At 32.9% G+C, this 24,502-nt stretch overlaps 2 protein-coding genes across 7 annotated transcripts; both read left to right on the top strand.

The window, feature by feature from the left end:
* The first annotated feature begins 483 nt into the window (after positions 1 to 483).
* Positions 484 to 17,783, top strand: LOC7485591 (ABC transporter C family member 12). Of its 6 annotated transcripts, none has more exons than XM_024581410.2 (26): positions 484 to 1,008; positions 1,235 to 1,416; positions 2,142 to 2,181; positions 3,003 to 3,159; positions 3,336 to 3,450; positions 3,531 to 3,611; positions 4,270 to 4,294; positions 4,691 to 4,747; positions 5,100 to 5,165; positions 6,712 to 6,786; positions 6,955 to 7,062; positions 8,214 to 8,348; positions 10,191 to 10,297; positions 10,389 to 10,482; positions 11,158 to 11,325; positions 11,967 to 12,107; positions 12,371 to 12,571; positions 12,717 to 12,815; positions 12,902 to 13,054; positions 13,382 to 13,764; positions 14,356 to 14,536; positions 14,740 to 15,063; positions 15,594 to 16,350; positions 16,577 to 16,698; positions 17,073 to 17,315; positions 17,535 to 17,783. In XM_024581410.2, the coding sequence occupies exons 1-26, from the start codon at positions 673 to 675 to the stop codon at positions 17,685 to 17,687; spliced, it is 4,503 nt and encodes a 1,500-aa protein (XP_024437178.2). In that variant the 5' UTR covers positions 484 to 672; the 3' UTR covers positions 17,688 to 17,783. The 6 variants fall into 6 exon arrangements, with proteins under 6 accessions (XP_024437178.2, XP_024437177.2, XP_024437176.2 ...); XM_024581409.2 differs by having other exon boundaries at positions 3,522 to 3,611; XM_024581408.2 differs by having other exon boundaries at positions 3,522 to 3,611; positions 4,691 to 4,780.
* Positions 17,784 to 18,996: 1,213 nt separating this feature from the next.
* On the top strand, positions 18,997 to 22,991 carry LOC7485592 (uncharacterized). The gene is made up of 14 exons (XM_002316622.4): positions 18,997 to 19,259; positions 19,373 to 19,435; positions 19,541 to 19,596; positions 19,753 to 19,833; positions 19,931 to 20,004; positions 20,297 to 20,379; positions 20,520 to 20,626; positions 20,715 to 20,857; positions 20,937 to 20,984; positions 21,378 to 21,430; positions 21,794 to 21,878; positions 21,994 to 22,060; positions 22,165 to 22,275; positions 22,605 to 22,991. Exons 1-14 carry the CDS (start codon positions 19,063 to 19,065, stop codon positions 22,727 to 22,729), a joined length of 1,293 nt encoding a protein of 430 aa, XP_002316658.3. The 5' UTR covers positions 18,997 to 19,062; the 3' UTR covers positions 22,730 to 22,991.
* The last annotated feature ends 1,511 nt before the right edge of the window (positions 22,992 to 24,502 follow it).

Below are 24,502 nucleotides of genomic sequence, written 5' to 3'. Positions count from 1 at the left end.
ACCATTAAAAAATGACAAATTAAGTCCTTAAAGTCAAGAATAACAAATTTTCATAAATAGATACTAATATAATTCAACTATTTATAATAAAATTAAAATTACTATATGGTTCTTAGATTAAATACCATGATTGTTTACCTTTTAAGAATAATAAAATAATTGTACTGTTATTAAAAAATAAAAGAATAAATTAACTACACACACCAATCACACCTTTTAAATAAAGCTTTAAAAGTTAAATAAAAAAAAAAAACTTTGAAAGTTAAATAATGAAAGGTAAAACAATAATTTCACTGATATACGTAATGATTGCTATCGTTGATTTTCGTTCTCCTTACTTGTCTTTTGTAATTGCATGAAAAACTCCACACTCCTACTCCTAGTCCTAGTTTATGTTTCTAAAGTTCAATGAAAAACTCAAGTATCTTTGACTCTTCAAAATACCTACAGTAGCATCTGAACCAGTAAGTTGACCCTTCTTTCATTAAACTATCCATGTTGTTTTTGATTTCTTTCAGTAGCCTATATACCTTGCTATTCTTCTTAGCTTTGTGTTCTGTTGCTACTGCTCATTTTGTTGTGTTTTTCTTCTTCTTTTCTTCTCCTCTCTCTGTTTAATCAAATAAGGTAAGAATTAAGCGGTTTTGATTTGTGTAGGGGCGGTGGGGAAAGATGGGTTTGGAGGCATTGGTTTGGTATTGTCGACCTGTGCCAAATGGGGTTTGGGCAACAAAAGTGGATAATGCATTTGGTGCTTACACACCCTGTGTTGTTGACTCCCTAGTCATTTGCATTTCTCATCTGGTTCTTCTTGGCCTTTGTTTGTATCGAATATGGTTGATTACTGACAAAAATTCCAAAGCTCAACACTATTGTCTCAGGACAAATTACTATAATTACTCGTTGGGATTGCTGGCTGCTTATTGCACAGTCCAGCCTTTATTCAGGTTGTTTATGAATGTTTCAATCTTCAATCTGGATGGGCAGACTGCTCTCGCTCCCTTTGAGGTACACGAGTAAGGTTTCTCATTAATGTTTCTGTCAAAGATAAAACTTCACTTCTAATCTTGTATTTGCTACTTTTCTTTCTTTTGCCTTGTTCTTTCTCTTTTTAAATAAATCTGTATTTAACTTGTTCAATTGGAAGATTACATGCTTATATCTTTAGATAATTGTTTGTGCTGGAACACTGGCTTCGTAGTATAATGCTAAGTAGATTTTCTGTCCTTTACAGATGGTCTCCTTGATTGTTGAGGCCCTTTCCTGGTGCTCCACTCTTATTATGATTGGTTTGGAAACAAGAATATACATTCAACAGTTTCGATGGTATGTGCGGTTTGGAGTCATTTATGTGTTGGTAGGGGAAGCGGCAATGCTCAATCTCATTCTGTCAGTGAGTGATAATTACGACAGTAGGTTAGTCATTCTTCCATTCCCTCATCAAATTAACTCAACCAAGTTCTATTTTTTGGTATTTTCCCTGAGGTTGTAGTGTCATTTAATTTGAGTATTTTTGTTTCTGTGCTAGAGCCCCATCTTCTTCTGCGTTATTAAGGTGTTTGACATAATTATGTTTATCAAGAGAAGAGGCAAGCTATACATTGTACTGTTGAATGGAGAACCATTTCTTTGGTTTTACAATTGTAATTACTTAGTTTATAAAATATGTGTTGCTAAATCGAATAGTAGCCTTCAAGGGAAATAAACAAAAATTACAGTAATGATGACCATAATGACAATCTGTGCTGCCAAACTTCTTACAGTAGAGATTAGGAAAGAAAAAAAATTAAAAACTGAATTTTTGAACAAGAATAGATGTCCTGGCATCTTATTTTATAAAATGGATTGAAATTGCTCGAGAGCGTGTGTGTGTGTGGGAATACATGTCACAATTCAGGCTAAAAAATTGGCAGAAATAAACTATTTTATGGGAACTGGTACTACAGCTGTACAAGCCTCAGCAAGCATGTTTTTAGCATATATGCAATTTGCGATGAGGTTGGATTGGCTGGAGTAAGATAATTTCATGGTTATTTTTTTATAAGAATGCATGCAACATTAACAAAGCTATTCTCTGGAGTTCATATCCTCTTGATATATGTTGGGGGCAGCACTAAGTTACAGTTCTTTTACAAATGCAGATTTATATTCTATATGTATTTGAGCACAGTTTTCTGCCAGGTTCGGAGCCTTCTTTTATTTCTCATGTAATATAAACAATATAGACTCTATCAACTCTTCTAATATTCTCATCTTTCTTCTTGCTACTTTAACCTATCATCCATTCAATGGTCTTCAGAATAGGGCTGGTAAATGCTCATGCTAAGGGGGACATCTCTAGCTCTTTAAAAGTAACTTGCCTTGGTCTTGGAACTTGGAAGACACTACAACTTGAGAGCCTAGCCTGGCTTGCCTTATACACCAAATCAACAACATTTTTAAATGTAGCACCCGATAAGGAATTTCTATGTACATTTTTGGGAGATTTTTAAAATTTTGGAGTTTGTAAGAATGACATGAAAGCTGCAGTTGTTTTGGCTGTGTTGATACTCATCAACATAGCTTTGTCCGGTTTCTCTTCTGTTGGTAAATGTGGGGAGTGGACAGCCATGGATGTTGGCATCTTTAGATCATAGAATTGAGCCTGTTGAAACTTTTAGTCATATCCAGATGCTAAAGTAGCCAATAGATACAATTTCTTTCTCAAACTGCCTGACAGTCTCTTAACTCTTTGATTGAATTGTTTCAACTTTTGTTCTATAGGTCACTGCACATCTTGTGGTCTAACTACAACACAACAGAGGACTTTCTAGGGACTCTAGAATTTTGAATGTTACAGATTGATACTGAGATGATCGAGTTGTTTAGAGTATACCAACATTAACAATAATTCTTGGCATAGAAGTTAAATCTTGTTTCATTAGCTTGAAAAATTTCCTAATCATTCCCAAATATTACACACACCTCAATTATATCTTGCTGAGTGGTTACTTTTGTTGCAGGTTTTGTTTGGGATACATCTACTTGTTTATATTCCCAATTTGGATCCTTGTTCAGATTATGTTATGATGGAACCTGAGTCTCCTGATAATAGTGCATATGAAGCACTTCCTGGAAGAGAGCAAATATGTCCCGAGAGGAATGCCACCTTATTTTCTAGTAAGTAGTTCATTGTTTACTGTTCTCAATGCTGAGAGACTTGAGAAATCTTGGTTCTATTTCTCAAGCAGTTGTTTAAGACAGTAAAAAGTAATGAACTTGGCTAGGGGTCAAAAGTGTGGTTTCAGTTATAGCTAAGTTGGTTTTCTGTATATTGATTCTTTGCCCTCTGCAAGGAATATTTTATTGGTGGTTGACTCCACTCATGAAGCAAGCCCATAAAAGACCTATTAGTGAAAAGGATGTTTGGAAGCTAGACACATGGGACCAGACTGAGACATCGATGAACAAGTATGCGCCACCTTCTTCTTTTTCCATAGTCTCAGGTCAACCTCTTATCCCTTTTTCATAAATGTTTTCAGCTCTTGCAGGTTCCAGACTTGTTGGGTTGAAGAATCTCAAAGGCCAAAGCCATGTCTTTTAAGAGCACTAAACAATAGTCTAGGGGGAAGGTATCAGTTGAATTATATTCTCATGTTGTTTCATTCCCTTTCATTTTGATACTCATTGGACTTCAAACATACCCAATGATGGGCTTATAGTAGTGGCCTATCCTTCCTAACACCTCCAGAAATATAAGTTCTTTTGATCGAAATCCTTGAATATTTCTTTCTCTCTCTTTTTTTCCAACTCTTAAACTAGAAAGTGTTTGATTTAGACCCCTTGTGTTAGCTTTCATCCATTTGTCTATCAAATGACACTTGAGTTACATTTGTTTTCCTATAAGTTCAAATGTCACAAAAGAAAATGAAAAAAAAAAAAATCATCAAGAAATTATTAGCCTCCACCAACATTATGATCAAAATATCATCAAGAACTCAACCCTTGATATTTTTTATGATTTTCTTGATGCTTTTTTTGGTGATTTTTGAGAAAAATATGGGGCTTGCATGTCATATTTAACAACTAAAAATATAAGATGAGAAATATGAATCAAAACAAGCTACACTTTAGGGGTTCAAACCTGTAAAGCATATCAGGGGTGTCGTAAAAAATACTTACTATACATGAGATGTTTGTACGGCTTGGCTTCTTGTAACAAAGATTTTCTTTTACTATTGCTTGTATCCATCTCAATTTATTTGTTTCTCATCTTTACATTTTCTGTAGGTTTTGGTTAGGAGGATTTTTTAAGGTACGTTTTCCTTGGATTGTTGTTAATTTGCTCTAACTTGTTGAAATTCTTGATAAGTTATCGTTCTTACTTCTGCTATATTGTAGTTTGAAATCGGCGAACCTGGAAGCTTGATTTTTTTTAGTTCTATTTTCTAAATTTCATGTTGTGCTATTATTGCTCTTGATACATGATCTATAGTGAAATTCTAGCCTCTCAACTATTATATTGCAGGGAATACTCAGATTTAACATTTATTAGTTGTGTACCATGCATTATTTTTTCTGCTATTATCCTAATTTCAATTCAAACTGATGTTCGAGACTGAAACACAACAAAGTGGACTTTAGGAACTCTCTACTAATGGCATAAGCCATGAGGTGCTTATACCGTTTTTATTTTTGTTTTAACCTGTAGATTGGCTATGATCTTTCTGAATTTGTGGGACCTGTTGTATTGAGCCACCTCCTGCAGGTTCATTCCTTTATTGGCATTAACTTATTCTATGTAATGTTCTGTTTTGCTGTTAGCTAGAGTTGCATGTTTTGTAAGAATTTATTAAGGTATCATATAAAAGGGTTTTGACGATGCTAATAATTTATATGCTTTTGTGCATTTGTAAATAAGAGCCGATGGGATAGTTAATCCTCCATGAACACCAAATGTCTCTCAACATCTAGTCTATTTTTCATATGATACAAGAATTGATCTATTAATTAACATTTTTCCTATGATAGAAATAGTTCAATTGATTAGCTCAAATTTGATATGAAGTACCACTCAAAACTCCTTCACCTTGGGCTTTTACTGCAAAATGTGTATGTAGTCGATGCAACGAGGAGATCCAGCCTGGATCGGTTATGTCTATGCCTTCGTAATTTTCCTTGGGATGGTATGAATTCTATCTCAGCTATTCTCTGGAATTCATTTCTATTAAGAAACAAACTGAACACGCCCCTCTCACTCCATCTATTTTAATTATCTTTCTGTATAATGTTATTTCTTTTTATTTCCATAGTGTTATCTTTCGTCATACATAATCTATTCCATATATATATATATATATATATATATATATATATATATATATATATTAGCATTCAAGCAACTTTGTTTGTATATTTCATTGTTGAATCACACATCTTTGGGTGCCTTTTATTTGGGCATGGATCTAGTAGGTAGAACAATGTTATAATCATCTAATCACTATGGATGATAAATTCAGCCTTTAGCGCTTGCAAAATGTTGAAACCACAGGTTACACCTGTATTAGGCATTCGTTGATAATGGGACTGGCTTATTGTGAAAGTTGTGATCATAATCATCTCTTTGTCATTCATTTTTCTTATTTAGTAGTCTTAGTAAGAAATTATATCAATTTAGACTCAAGTATTTTTGGAGAATTTGTATTCCTTCCATGGAATGCTACATGACTGCAAGTATATAAATATAGAGTTTAGCTCATTTTGAAGTAAAACTATCATCAATCAATGACATAAATCACATCAATCATCCCTTGAACATTAACTTTATATTAGCTTTTATCATTGTATTTTTATTGTTTGCTTGATTACTTTTCCTTAATTTACCTCTTTTTTGTTGCTTTATTTCAATCTTCTCTCTTTTTTGTAACTGAGCATCAACAACTCACATGATCTGGATAATGTTGCCTATTTATGGAGTCTAAAAACTTAGGAAGCTTTAGCCACTTGTGCTTTCTATTAAAACAAAGATCCTAAGGAATATAGCATAAATAACTGCTGTAATATAATGAGATATTCATTTTTTTTTTGTATTATTATTAATCTCGATGTTTTCATTAATATTCAAATTTCTTTGATAACACATTTTATTATTGATATCAAGATATGGGACTTCATTGACCGTGAAGAAAATCTATATTTCTTTTCAAATGCTTAGAAGATAAATTCACATCAGATTTAGGTAAGTATATGTAAAGCAAATTTATCAAAATGAGAAAAATATAAATGAAGTAGGAAAAAAGGATGTGTAATGTGATTAACTCATCTGTGATAGTAGAATTTCCAAGTTCAAATTGTTATGGTACCTTTTACCTCCCTCCCAATTTAAGGGCTTAAACAAGCCAAGATATATATGTTACGGCCAATCTTGCTTACACAATGGAAAGAGCTATTGGTTTTAGTAATGCATGGCTTGATTGGTCTATGCTTACTTTTGTGACTTCTTTTCAAGCAATTCTTCATGTTCCTAAACCAACTTTATTTGTATGTTGCTAGAGTATGTGGCTAGCCACTTCCTTTATTCCCCAAACCTTGTTTCTTTAAGCTTGGCTAATTTTATTATGTTATGGATATTGATTCTGGAACCTACACTATATGCTCCATCTTTACATTATTTAAGCAATGAGTTTTATTTACCTTTGGTTATGGATTGATTGGTTGATTTACTTGGTTCAGTTGTTTAGTGCGCTATGCGAATCTCGGTATTACCAGAATGTTCTGCGTGTTGGTTTTCGGTTGCGGTCAACTTTGGTAAAACTATATCTTAAACAATATTTAGATGTCTGTGAGCTTGTTTTTGAAATATCTCCTTCAACATTGCTTATCTTTGGAATTGTGGCCACTTGCCCACTCTAAATCCGAACTCTACTGTTTTTGAGCAAGTTAACTATTTTCATATCAGCCTTTTTTCATTTACAGGTGGCTGGTATATTTCGTAAATCCTTGAAACTAACTCATGAGGGTCAAAAGAACTTTCCATCAGGGAAGATAACAAATATGATCACAACAGATGCTGATGTACTTCAGGTATGCTTTGAATAAACAACTATTAATGTCCTTTTAGTAATTCATCTCTTGAAAAAAAGAGAATTAGTTATTCATGTTTACTTGAAACATGATACAATTATATGAATGCATGGAATATTTATCTTATATTATAGATACTTACTATAAAACTATTTAGAAGTGAATGATCCATATGTTAGTCACACATAAAAAAAAAAATATAAGATACTTTCTAGTCTCATTTTTACCAAAATCCAAAATTAATTGCTTTGCTAAAAGAAGCTTACAATGATTTTATCTTTTTTCTTATTTTTATTTTTATGGATAATTGAATATGTTCTTATATAATTTGGTAAGTCTTAATTACGTTCTTACATTCTAATTATTTTATTGTGAAGAATCTTAATGGTCGAGAAACTTTGAAATTTTTTTATATCTTAAACAATTTAAAAAATTGTAATCTTTTATCTAAAAAGTAATTTTTAATTTCAAAAAAATTATAAAAAATCTAAATGGATAAGAATTTTCAATTTTTTTTATTTCTTAAATATTCAATTTTTTTTATTTGTTAAGATTTTTCAAGGTAGGTGGGAGGTATCATTGATCGATTTGTTCTTAAATCTTGGATTTGAGTGTTCCACGTAACAAATAATTACTAGGGAAGAGGGAGGAAACCATTTGAAATAACTAATTTTCTAAAAGGAATGTAATTATTTTATCTTAGTTGAACATTTCATATATTAATAACCAATACCATTATTCTAATCTCTCTTAATCTTTTATTTTTCCGCTAAAGTCAACTAGGTCATTAATTTTTTTTCAAAATAATATTTTTTGAGAAGTTATATAATTGGAAGTCTCAACCATATCTCAACACTTCTAATCATGTTTATTCTGTCCTTGTATAATTGTGTTGTTCAATGTTAGTTTTGGAAGGAGAAATACACTTTTATCAATTTGAACCTAAAAAACTGATAATTGAATATATTAGAGAATGTGATACTATACAAGATATGATATACATAATTAGAAATATAGGGACGGTATTGGAGACCTATTTAATTATATAAGGGGACATTGAGCCGTTTATCCTTCTTGACTTTTACATTTCCTGTCCAATATTTTTATTCTTTTCTCATTGTATATAAATGCACCACCATTGCTTCTTATAGCAAATATGCCTACTACTTCATGGATTGTGGTCCGCGCCATTTTGCATCACCATGTCCATGGTTCTCCTTTACCAGCAATTAGGTGTTGCTTCACTTTTTGGTTCGCTAGTGCTTGTTATCATGGTCCCTACACAAGTAAGAAATATTCTTCCCTTTGCTAAACTTGGTGCTATAGTTTTATAACCAACATCTGTAGTGTCTTAATTTCATAGTTTATAACATGCAACTTGTGCGAAATTCCTATACGGGTATAATAGGGATACAACAAGTGTCCCTCAACCCCGAACTAGTTAGGGTTGACTATATAGATGTTTTTCCATCATTTAGCTCGATCATAACTAATTTAATACCAATAAAAAATAAATTTTACAAGAACTCCAAAATGCTTATTGATGTGGTCATATGCTTATCTAAAGTTTGGTCTTGACCTCCAGAGACCCGTAATGCAAGTGAAAAAATATAAAAGATAAATTATATGATAAAATTTATATGATACGTGAACTTGAAATTGCATTGTAAATAACTTGTGTATCTACCCTAAGGATAGTTGTTAGAGAATAATATAAATTACATATTGAGACCTCACCTAACAACTTAAGCTTTTAGGATAAGATGATTATTTGATATGGTATCAAGGTGTAGTGTGTGCCTATGTAAGTTTCAAGTCTGAAGAGCTTTCACTTAAAGGGGTGTGTTAGAGAATAATATAAATTATATCTTGGAACTTCACCTAACAATTTAAGTTTTTTGACAGTAGTGTAGGTTATCATACACAACTAATAAGGATCTGGCTTTGGTACCGTGGTAAAATATAAAAAATACAAATTATAAGGATATAATTTATATTATAAGACAAAGTGAAACAACGAGGGACTATATATTGAACAACTTTTGCATCTACTCTGATGGTGGTGTGGGTTTATTTATATGTAACCTATACACTTAAATAAAAAAATACATTCACAATCCCATAGATTGAGCTTCAAGTCAATAATATAGTTATTACATAATATTCTAGCATAAACGCATAAGATTCTAACAACAAGAATTCTCTAAGGCCCCAATATAGACTAGAGAGAACCCTCTAATGGTTAATTTGGTTGATAGTTATCACCTCTAGTGTGCATAAGGTTCTCCTTATATATCAAGGTTTATTTGCAATAAACTTTAGGTAAATCAATGGCTTAGCTCCTAAGCTATGAAAGTACTAGGGCTAGAATGTTCTTGAATGGCCCTTTGGTTTGCCATTGGTCAAATACCATTTGGGAAGGTACATTTTATTCCACATCACATAATTTTCTTGCTATTCACACATAATATGAAACTCAAAAACAATGTTGTTCTCCCACTCTCCATAACTTAGTTCTTGAAGACAGGACTTGCCAACATTGGAACTTTGAAGAGAGGGAAAAAAGGTGTTTGCAATGAGTATCAATTTTTCTTCTGGATGTTATTTTTAATGCATAGGCTTCTTTACTTTTTGTGTCCTTTGCACTTGATTACAAAAGGTCAAGGAGTGCATTCGGGTATGAAGCAATATGTTATTTTGGGCATAATGTTGTAAGTTAACTAATATGTTTGGTAATATTACTGTGATTTGCGCTTCAAGTTTTTGTGTTCTGTGTCTGAAAAGATATTTTGAGTCAAAATATGCAATCAAATGTTAGAAAATTAACTCCTGCAAAAGTTACAAATTTTAGTTAAAATCCCTACATGGTTGTGTATTAGAGTTGAACTAGTTTCAATCAAATAATTTTTTGGACAACTTGCAATATGAGAAGGTTGAAAAGTAACTTAAATCATGTGATAGGAAACACACGTGATATGCTTCGAGTTGTTGTATCAAGTCATTAGATTTTAGAAGGATCTTAATTACTTATATAGCTTGATAGATTTCTGCATTTATATTAGGTATCTGACCTTTTTTTTTATTGCATCAATATCAATTCTCATTCTCTTGATCTTTTTGTGTGATAGGCAATCTTGTTGAACAGAATGACACGACTAACTAAGGAAGGATTGCATAGGACAGACAAAAGAGTCAGCCTCATGAATGAAATCTTGGCTGCCATGGACACTGTGAAGTATGGTTTAAGTTTAAGAAGAATTGCTCTTATATTTTTAATTTCATTCCATTTAAAGTGATTGTTTTGACAGTACACTGAAATATTTCAGATGTTATGCATGGGAGAAGAGCTTTCAATTTAGGGTTCAAAGTGTGCGGAATGATGAGCTGTCCTTGTTTCGCAGTGCCCAATTACTATTTGCTGTATGGGACACACTATATATATTGGAATTTATTTTTTTGCTTCTTCCCTTTTAAGAACATGCCTAAAGCATGATGCTTCAGTGGTTCCATTTAAATTAACATTCATAATAAAATTTAGAAAATTGTAAAATTGATCTAACTACTAAGTATGGTTTGTCCTGTGTTTGAACAATTGCTAAAAATTACATTACATCATACATCCCACCACCTGTAGAGTCATGTATACTTATGTGTTATGATAAATATGTGAACTTTTTTTTTTCTTGTGAAAAAGAAAAGCTTGTATACTTTGTTTAGACTCATAGTGAACATGTAGCTATATATGTATACTGATAAAATCTATCTCCTAACAATGCTTCTGACATGTATGTTATCATTTGCTTGCTCCTCTAATGTGTAAATATGGATTCCAGTTACTCTAGTGTGGTAGAATCATAATGGTTTGCTCCTCGAATGTGTAAATAAGCATATTAGTTTATGTAATCTGGTAATGATTCACAAAGGAGACACAATAACTAAACACTTAAAAGGGCATGATTCGTGACTTTTTTGTTGCACAAGTGATCTTCATCCTCCACATGCAGATGCAATCAGAGGCAATTTTGCCATATTGCTATTACTTAATGTATGGCATCCTTGCATGTGCATTGGCTGACTATTTCCCTTTTATTGCAGTTCAACAGTTTTATGGTGAATAGCATTCCAGTTGTTGTGACACTTGTTTCATTCGGCACATTCACCTTGCTTGGTGGAGACTTGACCCCTGCAAAGGCTTTTACATCACTTTCTTTGTTTCAAGTGTTAAGATACCCTCTAAACATGCTTCCTAACTTACTGAGCCAGGTTCTGTAATTTTTCTATTTCACTAATTATATTGCTTGATAATATTCAAATTTCATTGATGTTATCAATGTTGCTTTTGATTTTAACTGATTCCAAGAAAAGAAAAGAAATTGTCATGCATTTTTTTCATTAGTCTTTATAATTTCACGTCACAAATGGTCTAAAGTACAAGCCTTCTCCAGAAAGCATGAATTTGTTCCTTTTTTCGAAAACTTCAGAATTTTGTTTTTAACTTACTAGGATTATTACTAGGAACCCTTGTAAAAAAAACTTCTTGCCAACAAAATACTTTTGTCTCTATAAAATTCCAAAATAAAATGTTTCTTACCAAAATATTTGGTTGTGTTTTTTTGTAGAAGATTTCTTTCACAGAAGGTTTTTACTAATTATGCCAAAACTGAACTGGACAGGTATAAAACACAGTTCTGAACAAAAAAGTACTAGCTTTATATATTTTCTTGCATGATTCTATCTAAAGACAAATTTTCCATGTTCTTCATTGAATCTGTGCATGTGCTTACAAGAAAATTCTTGTCATATTGTAATTAATGTTGTAGTTAAGATCCTACCCTGCATTCATGCACGAGTGCTCTTATTGGTTCTATTCTTTCTTAGATGTCTAATAGTAACTTGTTTTGTAGGTTGTAAATGCAAATATATCATTGCAACGCTTGGAGGAACTGTTTCTAGCTGAAGAGAGAATTTTAGCACCAAATCCACCTCTTGAACCAGGAATTCCAGCTATCTCAATTGAAAATGGGAACTTTTCATGGGATTTAAAGGTTACCTTCTAAAGCTTAAGCATCTAAGAAATTGGTCTTGTGGTTGGAGGGTAGTTTCATATGAAATTTGTTTGAAATTCTTGTATTTGCATTTGATTGGAATTCTGTATTCTAAACATAGTTGCTTTACAAATTATACTAAAAACATTGTTAGGCAGTGGTGATGGTAAAAACATCATGTTATTCTTGTAGTCAACTTATTGATGTTAATTCTCAGACATTCTTCCTATCCAAGCAATCTTAAAATCTCATCCTTTCTCCAGCTAGAAAATCCAACGTTGACAAATATCAAATTAAACATACAAGTTGGCAGCTTAGTCGCAATCGTTGGTGGGACTGGAGAAGGAAAAACATCACTTATATCAGCAATGCTTGGAGAGCTGCCTCCTATGGAAGATGCATGTGTTGTTATAAGAGGGACTGTTGCATATGCTCCTCAAGTTCCATGGATCTTCAATGCTACTGTGAGTTACAGCTTATTCTACTTTGTTGGAATTATTTTGTCTCTGATCTAATTATTTAATATTTTGTATCTTTGTCGCTTCTCTGGTATTCTCCGGTTTGCTTCAATGGGGTGCACATTCCTGACATAGAAAATCCATCTTACAGGTTCGTGACAACATATTATTTGGGTCAAAATATGAACCTTCACGATATGGGAAAGCTATTGATGTAACTGCATTACAACATGATCTTGACTTATTTGCAGTTAAGCGAATTCCTTTCTCTCTCCCAAATGCTTCTGTTTAATTCAAAATATCTCTTACATCATTAGCTCATAATTGTTTATTCAGGGCCATGACCTCACTGAGATAGGTGAAAGAGGAGTCAATATTAGTGGTGGGCAGAAGCAAAGAATTTCCATGGCCAGGGCTTTCTACTCCAATTCAGATATATACATATTCGATGACCCTTTAAGTGCTTTAGATGCTCACGTTGCCCGACAGGTATTAGGCCATGTTAAACAGTATAAGTTCATATCAAAGTTAATTTGATAACTAGTGCTACTTGCTTAATTTATAGTGATGTTGATATGGTTTGCAGTGATGAGAAGCTCTTTATTATTAAGCTTATATTATACGAAATGAACATTCTGTAACTTCATTCCGAGAATGTTATTTCTTGAAGACCATGATAAGAGCTGGAGAGAATTTCTTCATGTTTCCTTTTCATATTACTCTAGTGTTTTATGACAATCACTAACTTTACACAGAAACTCTAAAAGTGAGCTTCCTCTTAAGCTAAACATTAGACTAATCTCAAATTATTTACAGGTCTTTAACAGTTGTATTAAAGAAGGGTTGCAAGGAAAAACCAGGGTTCTTGTGACAAACCAGCTACATTTCCTTCCACAAGTGGAAAAAATTATTCTTCTCAGTGAAGGTATGATTAAAGAGGAGGGAACCTTCGAGGAACTCTTTAAAAACAGCGAACTATTCCAGAAGCTGATGGAAAATGCAGGGAAAATGGAAGAGCAAGTGAAAGAAAAGGAGAAAAGTGACAATTTGGACCACAAAAGCTCAAAAGCAGAAGCTAATTGGGAAAATGAGTTGCCACAAAAGGCAGCCTCTACAATGAAAGGGAAAGAAGGGAAGTCTATTCTCATCAAGCAAGAAGAACGAGAAAGAGGTGTTGTCAGTTGGAATGTTTTGATAAGGTAATATAGGGGGCTTATTTAAGATTCTTGCTATATAATAATAATTGTAATTTGTTTTTGGTAATTCCTAACAATGCCTTATGATAAAGACCCTTTTCTGAGTCCATCCTATGGATGTTTATATGTTGCTCACAACACCACAAAATAAAAATCGAGTTCATGGGCGAAGCCCTCTTTGATTTACCAAGGAAACATCAATGCAAGTCAAATTGAAAACATATTTCCAGATCTTTAACTTTCATGCCACAATTGTGGCCAAGGTAGCACCAGATGACCTGAAGACCAGTGATGCTCAAATATTCATCTTTTGTATGCAAAATCATTTTACACCAGTTGGATACCAACTACTTACTGTAGATGTTCCCATGTTATTCAAAGTCTTTGTAGTTTTAACTTTTAAGCACCCCAGTATGATTTGGCTGGACATGTAGTTGAGCCTTCACTATGCATGAAGGCTGGAACTACTGGTAGTAACATTGTCTGATTACTGATGACCATTCTGATATGTGGATACATTATTATATCCTAGTTTTTCAAAGAGAAACTTGTTGTGCTTGTACTTGACACATACAGTTTGATATTCATATGCAGGTACAACAACGCATTAGGAGGTGTATGGGTGGTTTCAATACTTTTTCTGTGCTACTTATTAACTGAAGTTTTTCGAGTTTCAAGAAGTACATGGTTGAGTTTTTGGACAAATCAAAGCACTTTGGAGAGTTATAGGCCAGGATACTTCATTTTCGTGTATGGACTTCTATCATTTGGTCAGGTCTGTTTGCAACCTGTGATTGACATCAATATCTTAGAGGCCCAGCATTTTGTATGATCTTAGCAGGAAAAAGAAAGAAATAAGTGAATCCATTCTGCTTTTGTTTCATTTACAGTTGTTTTGAACATAGTAGTGAGAGAAAATTTAGAATTTATGCAATTGCTATGGTCTTTGTGGTCTTACTTCATGTATTTCTGGTTCAGGTGACTGTGACACTAGCAAACTCTTATTGGTTAATCAGTTCAAGTCTTCATGCGTCCAAAAGACTTCATGATGCCATGCTAGATTCCATCCTACGAACTCCAATGCTATTCTTCCACACCAACCCAACTGGGAGGATAATCAATAGGTTTGCGAAGGATGTAGGTGAAATAGATCGTAACGTTGCCAATTCTGCCAACAATTTTCTAAACCTAGCTTGGCAGTTGCTTTCAACTTTTGTGCTGATAGGCACTGTGAGCACAATATCATTGTGGGCCATAATGCCACTTCTGATCTTATTTTATTCAGCCTATCTATATTATCAGGTATGTTGGGAAATCCCTAGTTATTTTGTTTTTTGGAAATTGTTATGGGTTTTGCAAAGAATGTAACTTTAGTATTTTGGTTGGGATGCTCTATGAGGTGGTTTCTTCGAAGTATCATTTTCTTGTTGTTTTTACCACTTTCACATGTAAAGAGTAATCTTTTAGATAAGCCCACTCAGGTCTTAAATAAGTCAAATGCATGTCTCTTCAAATTTAGAGTAACCTTAGACCACTGTCTGTTAGGAGATGAACTCTATAAAAGGTAACCCTATGGATTTTGTTTGGGAGAAAAGACATGTTAATTTAAAACATGGGTAAGCATCCTAAAATCCAATAGGAACCCATTTTGTTGGACATATGCTTTGCGCTCTGGGCTTCCATGCTGCCTGTCAAGAGATATACTCAACATGTAGTTTCTGCAAGCATATGTTTTCTGCTGATGTTGAATTAACATATTTATGTTAGAAATTTTCTCATCATCATTGTATGTACACGCTCTAATAACGTTGCTGATGCATTGTGTTGTACAGAATACATCCCGTGAAGTGAAACGTCTGGATTCCATCACCAGGTCTCCAGTTTATGCACAGTTTGGAGAAGCATTAAATGGTTTGTCAAGTATTCGTGCTTATAAAGCATATGATTGGATGTCCATCATCAATGGGAAGTATATGGACAATAATATTAGATTTAGTCTCGTAACTATTAGTTCAGATGGTTGGCTTGCCATAAGGTTGGTAACTTTAGGAGGGATGATGATTTGGTTGATAGCGTCATTTTCAGTTTTGGGGAATGGAAGAACTGAAAATCATGTGGGATTTGCATCTATAATGGGTCTACTTCTTAGTTACACTTCGAACATCACTGATTTGTTGAGTAATGTTCTAAGACAAGCTAGTAAAGCTGAAAATAGCTTAAACTCTGTTGAGCGTGTTTCCACATATATAGATTTACCCTCCGAAGCTCCAGCCATAGACAAGAACAATCGTCCTCCTTCTTCTTGGCCTTTGTCAGGATTAATTAAATTTACGGATGTTGTTCTACGTTACAGGCCCGAGCTTCCTCCAGTCTTACATGGTTTGTCCTTTGCAGTCTCACCAAGTGAAAAGCTAGGAATAGTCGGAAGAACTGGAGCTGGGAAATCTAGCATGTTAAATGCATTGTTCCGTATCGTAGAACTGGAAAGAGGAGAAATCACCATTGATGGTTGTGACATTACTAAGTTCGGACTGACAGATTTGAGGAGAGCTCTCAGTATCATACCACAATCACCAGTTCTCTTCTCAGGTACTTGTCAAGAGAAACTGAAAACTGGATTTTGGTAGTTCAATTTCATTTACTTTCAGATGAGTAGAGATAATTTATGCTTTTACTCTCTTTTATTTTCTCTTTCCACTTGACAGCTTGCTAATCTATAACTTGAGATTTGGTCCAGAAACCATTGCCCAGTTTAAGCCATTTTATGGATTATTTTCAACACATGTCATTGTAATTGTCACCCATTTTCTTATAGGGACTGTGCGATTTAATCTTGATCCATTCAGTGAACACAATGATGCTGACCTATGGAAGGCTTTAGAGAGGGCACATTTGAAGGATGCTGTTAGAAATAGTTCTTTTGGTCTGGATGCTCAGGTATGATCTTGAAATTTCTTTATCAAACTATCTTCTGCCAGTGAATACTAATCTGTCAAAATGTTTTTGTAATATATATATATATATATATATAGCATTTTATATTATTTAAAAACCATTGAATGTGTAACAAAAACTAATATTAAGCTCTTGTGGTTGAAAATACCCCTTTAGGGCAAACATTCTGTAAAACATATGGCATCGTGTTTGATTAAAGCTGATTTGAAGTCAATGAACTGTTTTTGATTCATAATGTTTATTTAAAGCTGATTTGAAGTCAATGACTGTTTTTGATTCATAATTTTGCAGATGCAATATTAAGTTTGATTATAGTGTAATGCAAACTGTAAAGTTATTTTTTTTTGTGTGTCAAGGTTTTTGGAGGGGAGAGTTTTAGTGTTGGACAGAGGCAACTACTAAGTCTCGCTCGAGCACTGCTGCGGAGATCTAAGATTCTTGTTCTTGATGAAGCTACTTCTTCTGTTGATGTTAGAATTGATGCTCTTATCCAGAAAACCATCCGAGAAGAATTCAGATCCTGCACAATGCTAATTATCGCTCATAGACTAAATACCATTATTGACTGTGACAGAATTCTTGTGCTTGAGGCTGGTCAGGTATGCTCTCAAATTTAGTTTCCAGAACTTGTTTCCTACTCGCTAGGAAATTTGAGTTTATTGAACACATTCCTGAAAATTTGATGTCCATAAGAAGTAGCTGGAATCATCAAGAACGTTTATGCTAACTAACTTCAACTTCATTCTCAATTTTCATGATTCTGACATCTTTTATAGTGATTCTTTATTCAACTCATGGTTGAATCTTTGATCTTTCAGGTTTTAGAACATTCTACCCCAGAGGAACTGCTATCGAACGAAGGAAGCGCATTCTCTAGGATGGTTCAAAGTACAGGACCAGCAAATGCACAGTACTTGCATAGCCTGGTGTTTGAAAGCAAAGAGAACAAGTTAATGTTTATACATTCCTGATAATGTCAAACAATCTTACTTTTGTTTAATTATTCTATTCCTTTTGTTTGTTGTATATTGATTTTAATTATCTATTTATTTGTCGTGTCTTATGCATCTTGCTTTAATTTCATGGATTAGGGGTGTTGATGGTGACTGAGGGGGCCAAAAACCAAGAACGGGTTTTATTTTGTTACGCAAATATATATATATATATTTTTTTTTATCTATATTCAATCTCTTAGTCCCGACATAGGGGAAAAAGAATACGACTCGATTCAAAAATAAGTCAACCTAAAATAATCATTTTGATTTTTAAATAAAATAATAATGTTTAGACCAAAAAAAAATTTAAAATGAATTTTTATTAATGGTTTGTTTTTATGTTACAATCTGTTTTTTAATGTTTTTTAAATTATTTTTTATTTAAAAAATATTAAAATAATTTTTTTAAATGATTTTGATGTCATTTGTTAAAAATAAAAAAATATAATAAATTTATTTTAATATTTTTAATTAAAAAATATCATATATCACATCAATACAAGATACTTAAACTAGCATGTTCTCTATCCTTAATAAAATCTTCAAACTTTTAGATACTTTGTGTAAATGCAAATTACCTCAAGGGATTGTAATTAACACCACTCAAATTTTCTGGGGGCTGAAATTGCAAAACCTAAAAAATAAAACAATAAAAAAATAGTAATTGTACTTGTGTTGAAATCAATTTGATAAATTATTTTACATGAAAATTTTTGGTCAAAACATGTTTATAAAATTTATTTTGTTCAAACTAATTGGATTAAATTATAAAATGAATATCAATTAATTTTTCTAAATTTTTTTAATTAATAAAAATATGAGATTTTATTTCAACAAAATAAAATTTCTAAAAAAATGTTTAAGGAATAATTTTAATATTTCAGTGACTTACTGTTTTCGAAAAAAATTATCTACAAATTTTAAATCTTTTTATTCCTTAAACATTTCAAAATTTAATTTTTTTTAATCAAAAGTTTTATTTTTTATTTATCAAACAATCATCATGACCCAGTAATATAAAATATTATTTATTAGAATTTTGAAAACTTTATTTTTAAGATTATCAATGTTTTGAATTCCTAAACATCTTTAAAAAAAATTGTTTTTGAAAAAAAAAACAATTTTTTTTATTGCTTAAGCATTTCCAAAATTTTAATCGATATTCATTGATGCAATTTAGTCCAATTTAATTGGATTGACTAAATCTTGCAAATACATTGTAAATTTTGATCAAATATATTTTTTTCATCTTATTTGCTGCGGTGGTACAAATATAAGGGTGATTTTGAGGTTTTCCAACAGAAACCTCAAATAAACCCTTGTTCTGTTTTGTCGTTGGTCGCCAGAAACCATGGAAGAGGAAGCAGACCAAGAACATGAACATGAACATGAACAAGAACAAGAGCAAGAACACATTTCACCCACCGCAACCACTCAACAAGACTACACATGGCCTGTAATTAGATATAATTTGCCCCCACAAAGAACCCATCATTTCTTTAAACAATTCAGGACAAGCCCTAACAATTTCCTGAAAGGCATTAAATGGTAACGGCCCATCTCTTCATTTTTCTTTGTTTTCTTATATATGTCTCTGACTCTCTGTTTATACTTCTCTATTGGGTGTCTGAAAGTCTGGTTCTTTTTTGGTTTTCTTTAAGGTCTCCTGACGGGTCTTGTTTTTTAACAAGTTCCGAGGACAATACCTTGCATTCGTTCTCATTGTAAGTTTTTAAGATCACATGATTGATTAATTTGAGGCTAATGATTCATGATTGGAAATTAATGTTCCATTTTTAATGGTAATCTGGTGCTTTGTTGTGTATTAGACCAGATAATGGTAGTGGCAGTGATGCTGATGGGTGCTGTTTAGCTATTGATGAAGGTGATTTTTTGAGTTTAGAGTTACAAATTGAGCATATTTTAAAGGCAGTAGGGAATACCCACTTTTTTTCCCCGCATGGTTGATGTTGCTAAACTTCACAGCTTTTGCGATGTTATATAATTGATTTCAAGATTTTTTTTTTCTTGTTCTTGTTAGATTCATATGATGCAAGTCTTATTGTGAAGGAAGGGGAGTCTGTCTATGACTACTGTTGGTATCCTTATATGACTGCTTCAGGTGCTAACATGGGATTATCTTGTTGGATTGTCATTTTATTTTTTTTTAGCTCCTAATGTAAAAAGGTGTAAATTGGATATATTGCTTGGCTTTTCAGATCCTGTTAGCTGTGTATTTGCTACTACAACTCGTGACCATCCAATTCATCTTTGGGATGCTACATCTGGCCTGGTACTGGTTATCTATTTCTATGTGTGTGTTTTATTTATGTTCCTCAGATTAGATAAATGGTTATTTAGACTCTAGATTTTTTAAAATAAAATTTGAAAATTGCCTTGTAGTATAAACAAAGGTGAGGGCTTTATGAGTCTTTGCATGTTTTGGGCATAATTGAACCAGAAATTTTGATATACTATACATGCTTATGTGAAAGATGTTGTTACAGCCTTCGTTCTTTCATTTTTTTGGGTCCAGTTCTTGTTTATGCTAGTATGACCACTGATCATGTATGCTAAAATTGCAGCTGCGCTGCACATATCGTGCTTATGATGCTGTGGATGAAATAACTGCTGCCATTTCAATTGCATTTAACCCAGCTGGAACTAAGTAAGAACATTCATTTTGAAAGGCTTATTAATTGCTCAACTAGAGTTTAGATTTGAGGTTGGCATTGTCTGTTTTGTACAAAATAGTTCAGAATATAGCTACGTTCAACACTAATTTACTTGATTCTTGCTGTCTGGTAGGATATTTGCTGGATACAATAAATCTATCAGAGTCTTTGATATACATCGTCCTGGTAGAGATTTTGCACAGTATTCGACTATTCAAGGAAATAAAGAAGGACAAACAGGTTGATCTCTGCCTAGACTACTCAAATAAGCAATAGATAATCAATAAATGATGAAGCATTTTATCCTTGATTTGTTTGTTGTCTACAGGTATAATATCTGCAGTTGCCTTTTCTCCAACTCACACTGGAATGCTAGCTACTGGTTCTTACAGCCAGACAACTGCAATCTATAGGGAAGACAATATGGAACTCTTGTACGTTTTACATGGCCAAGAAGGTGGGATTACACATGTAAGTGAGCATTTATTTTTATTACCTCGACTTTGATTGTGCTATCAATGAATTAAAGGTAAAATGCTTTCTCTCTCAGGTCCAGTTCTCAAAGGATGGAAACTATCTTTATACTGGAGGCAGGAAGGTAAATTGTTGTGCATATATGCTTTGTATTGCAACTCAAGTTCATGCTATTTTCTTCTTCATTTTTCTCTATATATATCTTTGAAATTACAAATTCTAAAAGTACATTCACTCCTTCCATGTGTACCCTATTCCTGCACCCATCTTTCCTTCACTCTATTCTCTGCTTTCAGTGTTTCCAATGTGAGCTACAGAAAAGCTGCTCCCTTTATGTGCAATTTATCTGTTAACTTATGGTGATCTTTCTGTTATACCACCTCTCGTGAACTAGGCTGTTTCAAATATGCTATATCATATAGGAGATTGATAGCAAAACATACATATTTTTTGTCTGATATGTGCTTGTGGTTATACTATCTATGCAATTGACACATCGTTCCCATATTCTTCTTAGGACCCCTATATCTTGTGCTGGGATATACGGAAAGCTGTTGAAGTCGTGTACAAGTAAGTGTTTATCTGATTGGGACTTTTTCTTTCTTGTGGAAAAAGGTAATGTCTGGTATTATTTATATTTTCAAAGACATTAATCATAAATTCCTCTCAAAATCCATTTGAAGAACTGAGCAGGCTTCTAGATTCCAGCAACTTTGTTTGCTAGTCATTTTTGTTCTTTTTGATTATTTTCTTAACCATCTTCACATAAGTTGAATGAGTCAAGTGGCACTGTCCGGTCACTTGCATATTTTATTTCTCTGTAATTTAGATTCCTGGTAAGGTATTTTGCAGATTTTTACGAAGCAATTTTTTTACAAGACATTTATAACAGTATATATGTGTCTCATTTTCAAATGTGTTCTGTGTTATTAGATTGTATAGATCCTCAGAATACACCAACCAGCGGATATTTTTTGATATTGAGCCCCTTGGCCGACATCTTGCAACAGGTGGTCAGGTATGATTCAAGATTTCATTCTATCCATGGTGGAGTAAAAGGATGTAGTGGTACCAATAACCAGTAATTAGATCTTCGAATGTCTGGTGCTCATTTTCCCCATTTCTGCCTCTAGGATGGTTTGGTTCATATATATGATCTACAAAATGGGCAGTGGATTTCTGGATTTCAGGCTGCAACAGGTATGCGTATGCCATATCCATTTAAGTGGTCAGTATTTTTCTTTTGAAAATAAGCAAAGCGTCTCCTACTTCTAATCATTTTTTCTATTCCATGCACAATGCAGACACGGTTAATGGTTTCGCTTTCCACCCATTCCTTCCTATGGCAGTCTCTTCATCAGGGCACCGAAGATTTAAAGTTCCTGATGGCTGTGATGAGAATTTGCCTTTGACTGGTAACTATATTGAACCTGATGCCTTAAAAGTATTCATTTAGGCAAACTTTTAAACACTATCCGTCCTATGCCAGTCTTGTTTTATGTGCATTTGCTGCATTCTATTAACCTGATATGAGATTTTCCAGCTGAAATATGATATGAGATTTCCTAGGCTTCCTTTTAAGTTTTAACTAAAACTATTAACCTCCCGACAAGGAAATTATCAAATTGGTGTGGTTGGTCTTTCAGGTTAAACCAGTGGGTAAAGATAGTTTGCCACAATATTTCTAGTTGATGTATTTTACAAGGTTATATCTTATCCATCCATGATTTTGTGTTTTATGTAGGTTATGAGAACTGTGCCTCCGTGTGGAATTTCTCCTGTGCTGCTTCAATGGAAGAAGATGGCATCAACATCGATGGTGGTGATTTTACTCAATCTGAAAATGAAATCCTCCACCAGGATCCTTGAGTCACTCCTCGATGGCCTTATGCCCATACATCTCATCTTAACATGGAAGTAAATCGTAGAGACAAGCAACATTCGCCTGAATATTGTACCTTCTACCATTAAATAGGAGCAGAGAGACGTTTACATTCTAGAGCTGAATTTGGACTAATGTGATGCGCAGTGTTCATTCTAGCAACTAAGAATTGGTGAAGATATTACAAGAAGGTGAAGTTACTGCGTTTGTAACCGAGTCATTACAGAAAACAAAAGGGATTCTGGTCAACAGAGTGCAAGTGGAGTGTCATAGACCTTCACAGAAATCAATTGAATGGTCTCCTCTAGAAAACATTGCGAGTTGAGGTCAAAATATAAGATATAAACCAGTGCTATCACAATCAAACCAGCAGTTTGATCAAAAGACCAGTGAATTGACGACTCACTGGTCTGAATTGATCGAACCCAGACTAGCAAATTGATAATTGCATGGTCTGGATTAGAGGTATGTGATTGATCTGACCAAATGTAGATGTGAGAACCAGATGATTGGACCCATTAAATTCATTCAAGATATAATTTATAATTTGTCATATGTTGCTTAATGAGAAATAATAAAAGGAGAAAATTAATTATTTTTTCCTAGGTATTGAACCCCAAAAGTCATGCATAAAGATAAAGGCCTTATGCCAACAAACCATACATTAATTGGTTTTTTTTCTTTTTTAAATAATAATTTAAGTCAGTATTTTATTGTACCTCTTGTTTTGTTTTTTTTTCTTTGATTTTTTTTATTAATATATTTTTTTTTAATTTCAACTTTCAACATTGAATTTATTTTTTATTAAGTTGTTCCACTCTTATGACATGAGTTGCGGGTTAACTTGGTTGATTTTTTTTTTCAATTAACATTTTTTCCTTCAAATTTCATCCTTTAAGAATTAAGTTTTATTATTTATTTTAGTTTATTTTTTATTAGGTTATTTTGGCTTTATAATTTAAAAATAGTGCTTAGAGAGTTAACTCATGTTGTTTTTTGTGTCTTTTTAATTAATTGTTTCTTTAATTTTATCATTCAAGATTTGGTCGGTTAAGAATTGAGCTTCATAATCTGTTTTGATTTGTTTTCTATACGGATATTTTATCTTTCATGATCAGGGTTACGAGTTTTAGCAGGTTAACCTAGGTTAAATCAGATTGTTTTTTTTTCTAAGAGGTTATCTCGGTCTTATTATCCGAGTCATCGGTCCTTCAACATTTGATTTATTTTTTATTGGGTTGTCCTCATCTCATGAAACAGAGTTGCGAGTTTGACGTGTTAACCCAGTTGACTCATATTTGTTTTCTTTTTTTTATTGATTTTCTCTTACTTTTATAACCCGGGTTGACTTAAGTTGTTTTTTTGTGTTATTTTCTTAATTGATTTTTTTTATATGAATTTCATCATTCAACATTGGATCTGACATGGTTGGTTGAGAATTAAGTTTCATAATTTATTTTGATTTATTTTTTATAGGGCTATTTCGATTTCATGATCAGGATCACGAGTTTAGCAAGTTAATTCAGGTTAAATTATGTCATGTTTTCAATTTTATTTCTACGAGATTATCTTAGTTTTATGACATGGGTCATGATTTTGGCAAATTAACTCAAGTTGTTTTTTATGTTTTTTTTTTTTAATTTCATCTTTAACATTGAGCTGATTAGAAATTGGATTTCGTAATTTGTTTCAATTTGCTTTCTATAGGTCCTTTTTTAAATGATTTTTTTTAATTTCATTATTCAACATTAGGTTAATTA

This window comes from Populus trichocarpa, chromosome 11 (genome assembly GCF_000002775.5).
Source record: "Populus trichocarpa isolate Nisqually-1 chromosome 11, P.trichocarpa_v4.1, whole genome shotgun sequence".
Taxonomy (NCBI): Eukaryota; Viridiplantae; Streptophyta; class Magnoliopsida; order Malpighiales; family Salicaceae; genus Populus; species Populus trichocarpa.
This window is presented reverse-complemented; position numbering and strand designations above follow the sequence as displayed.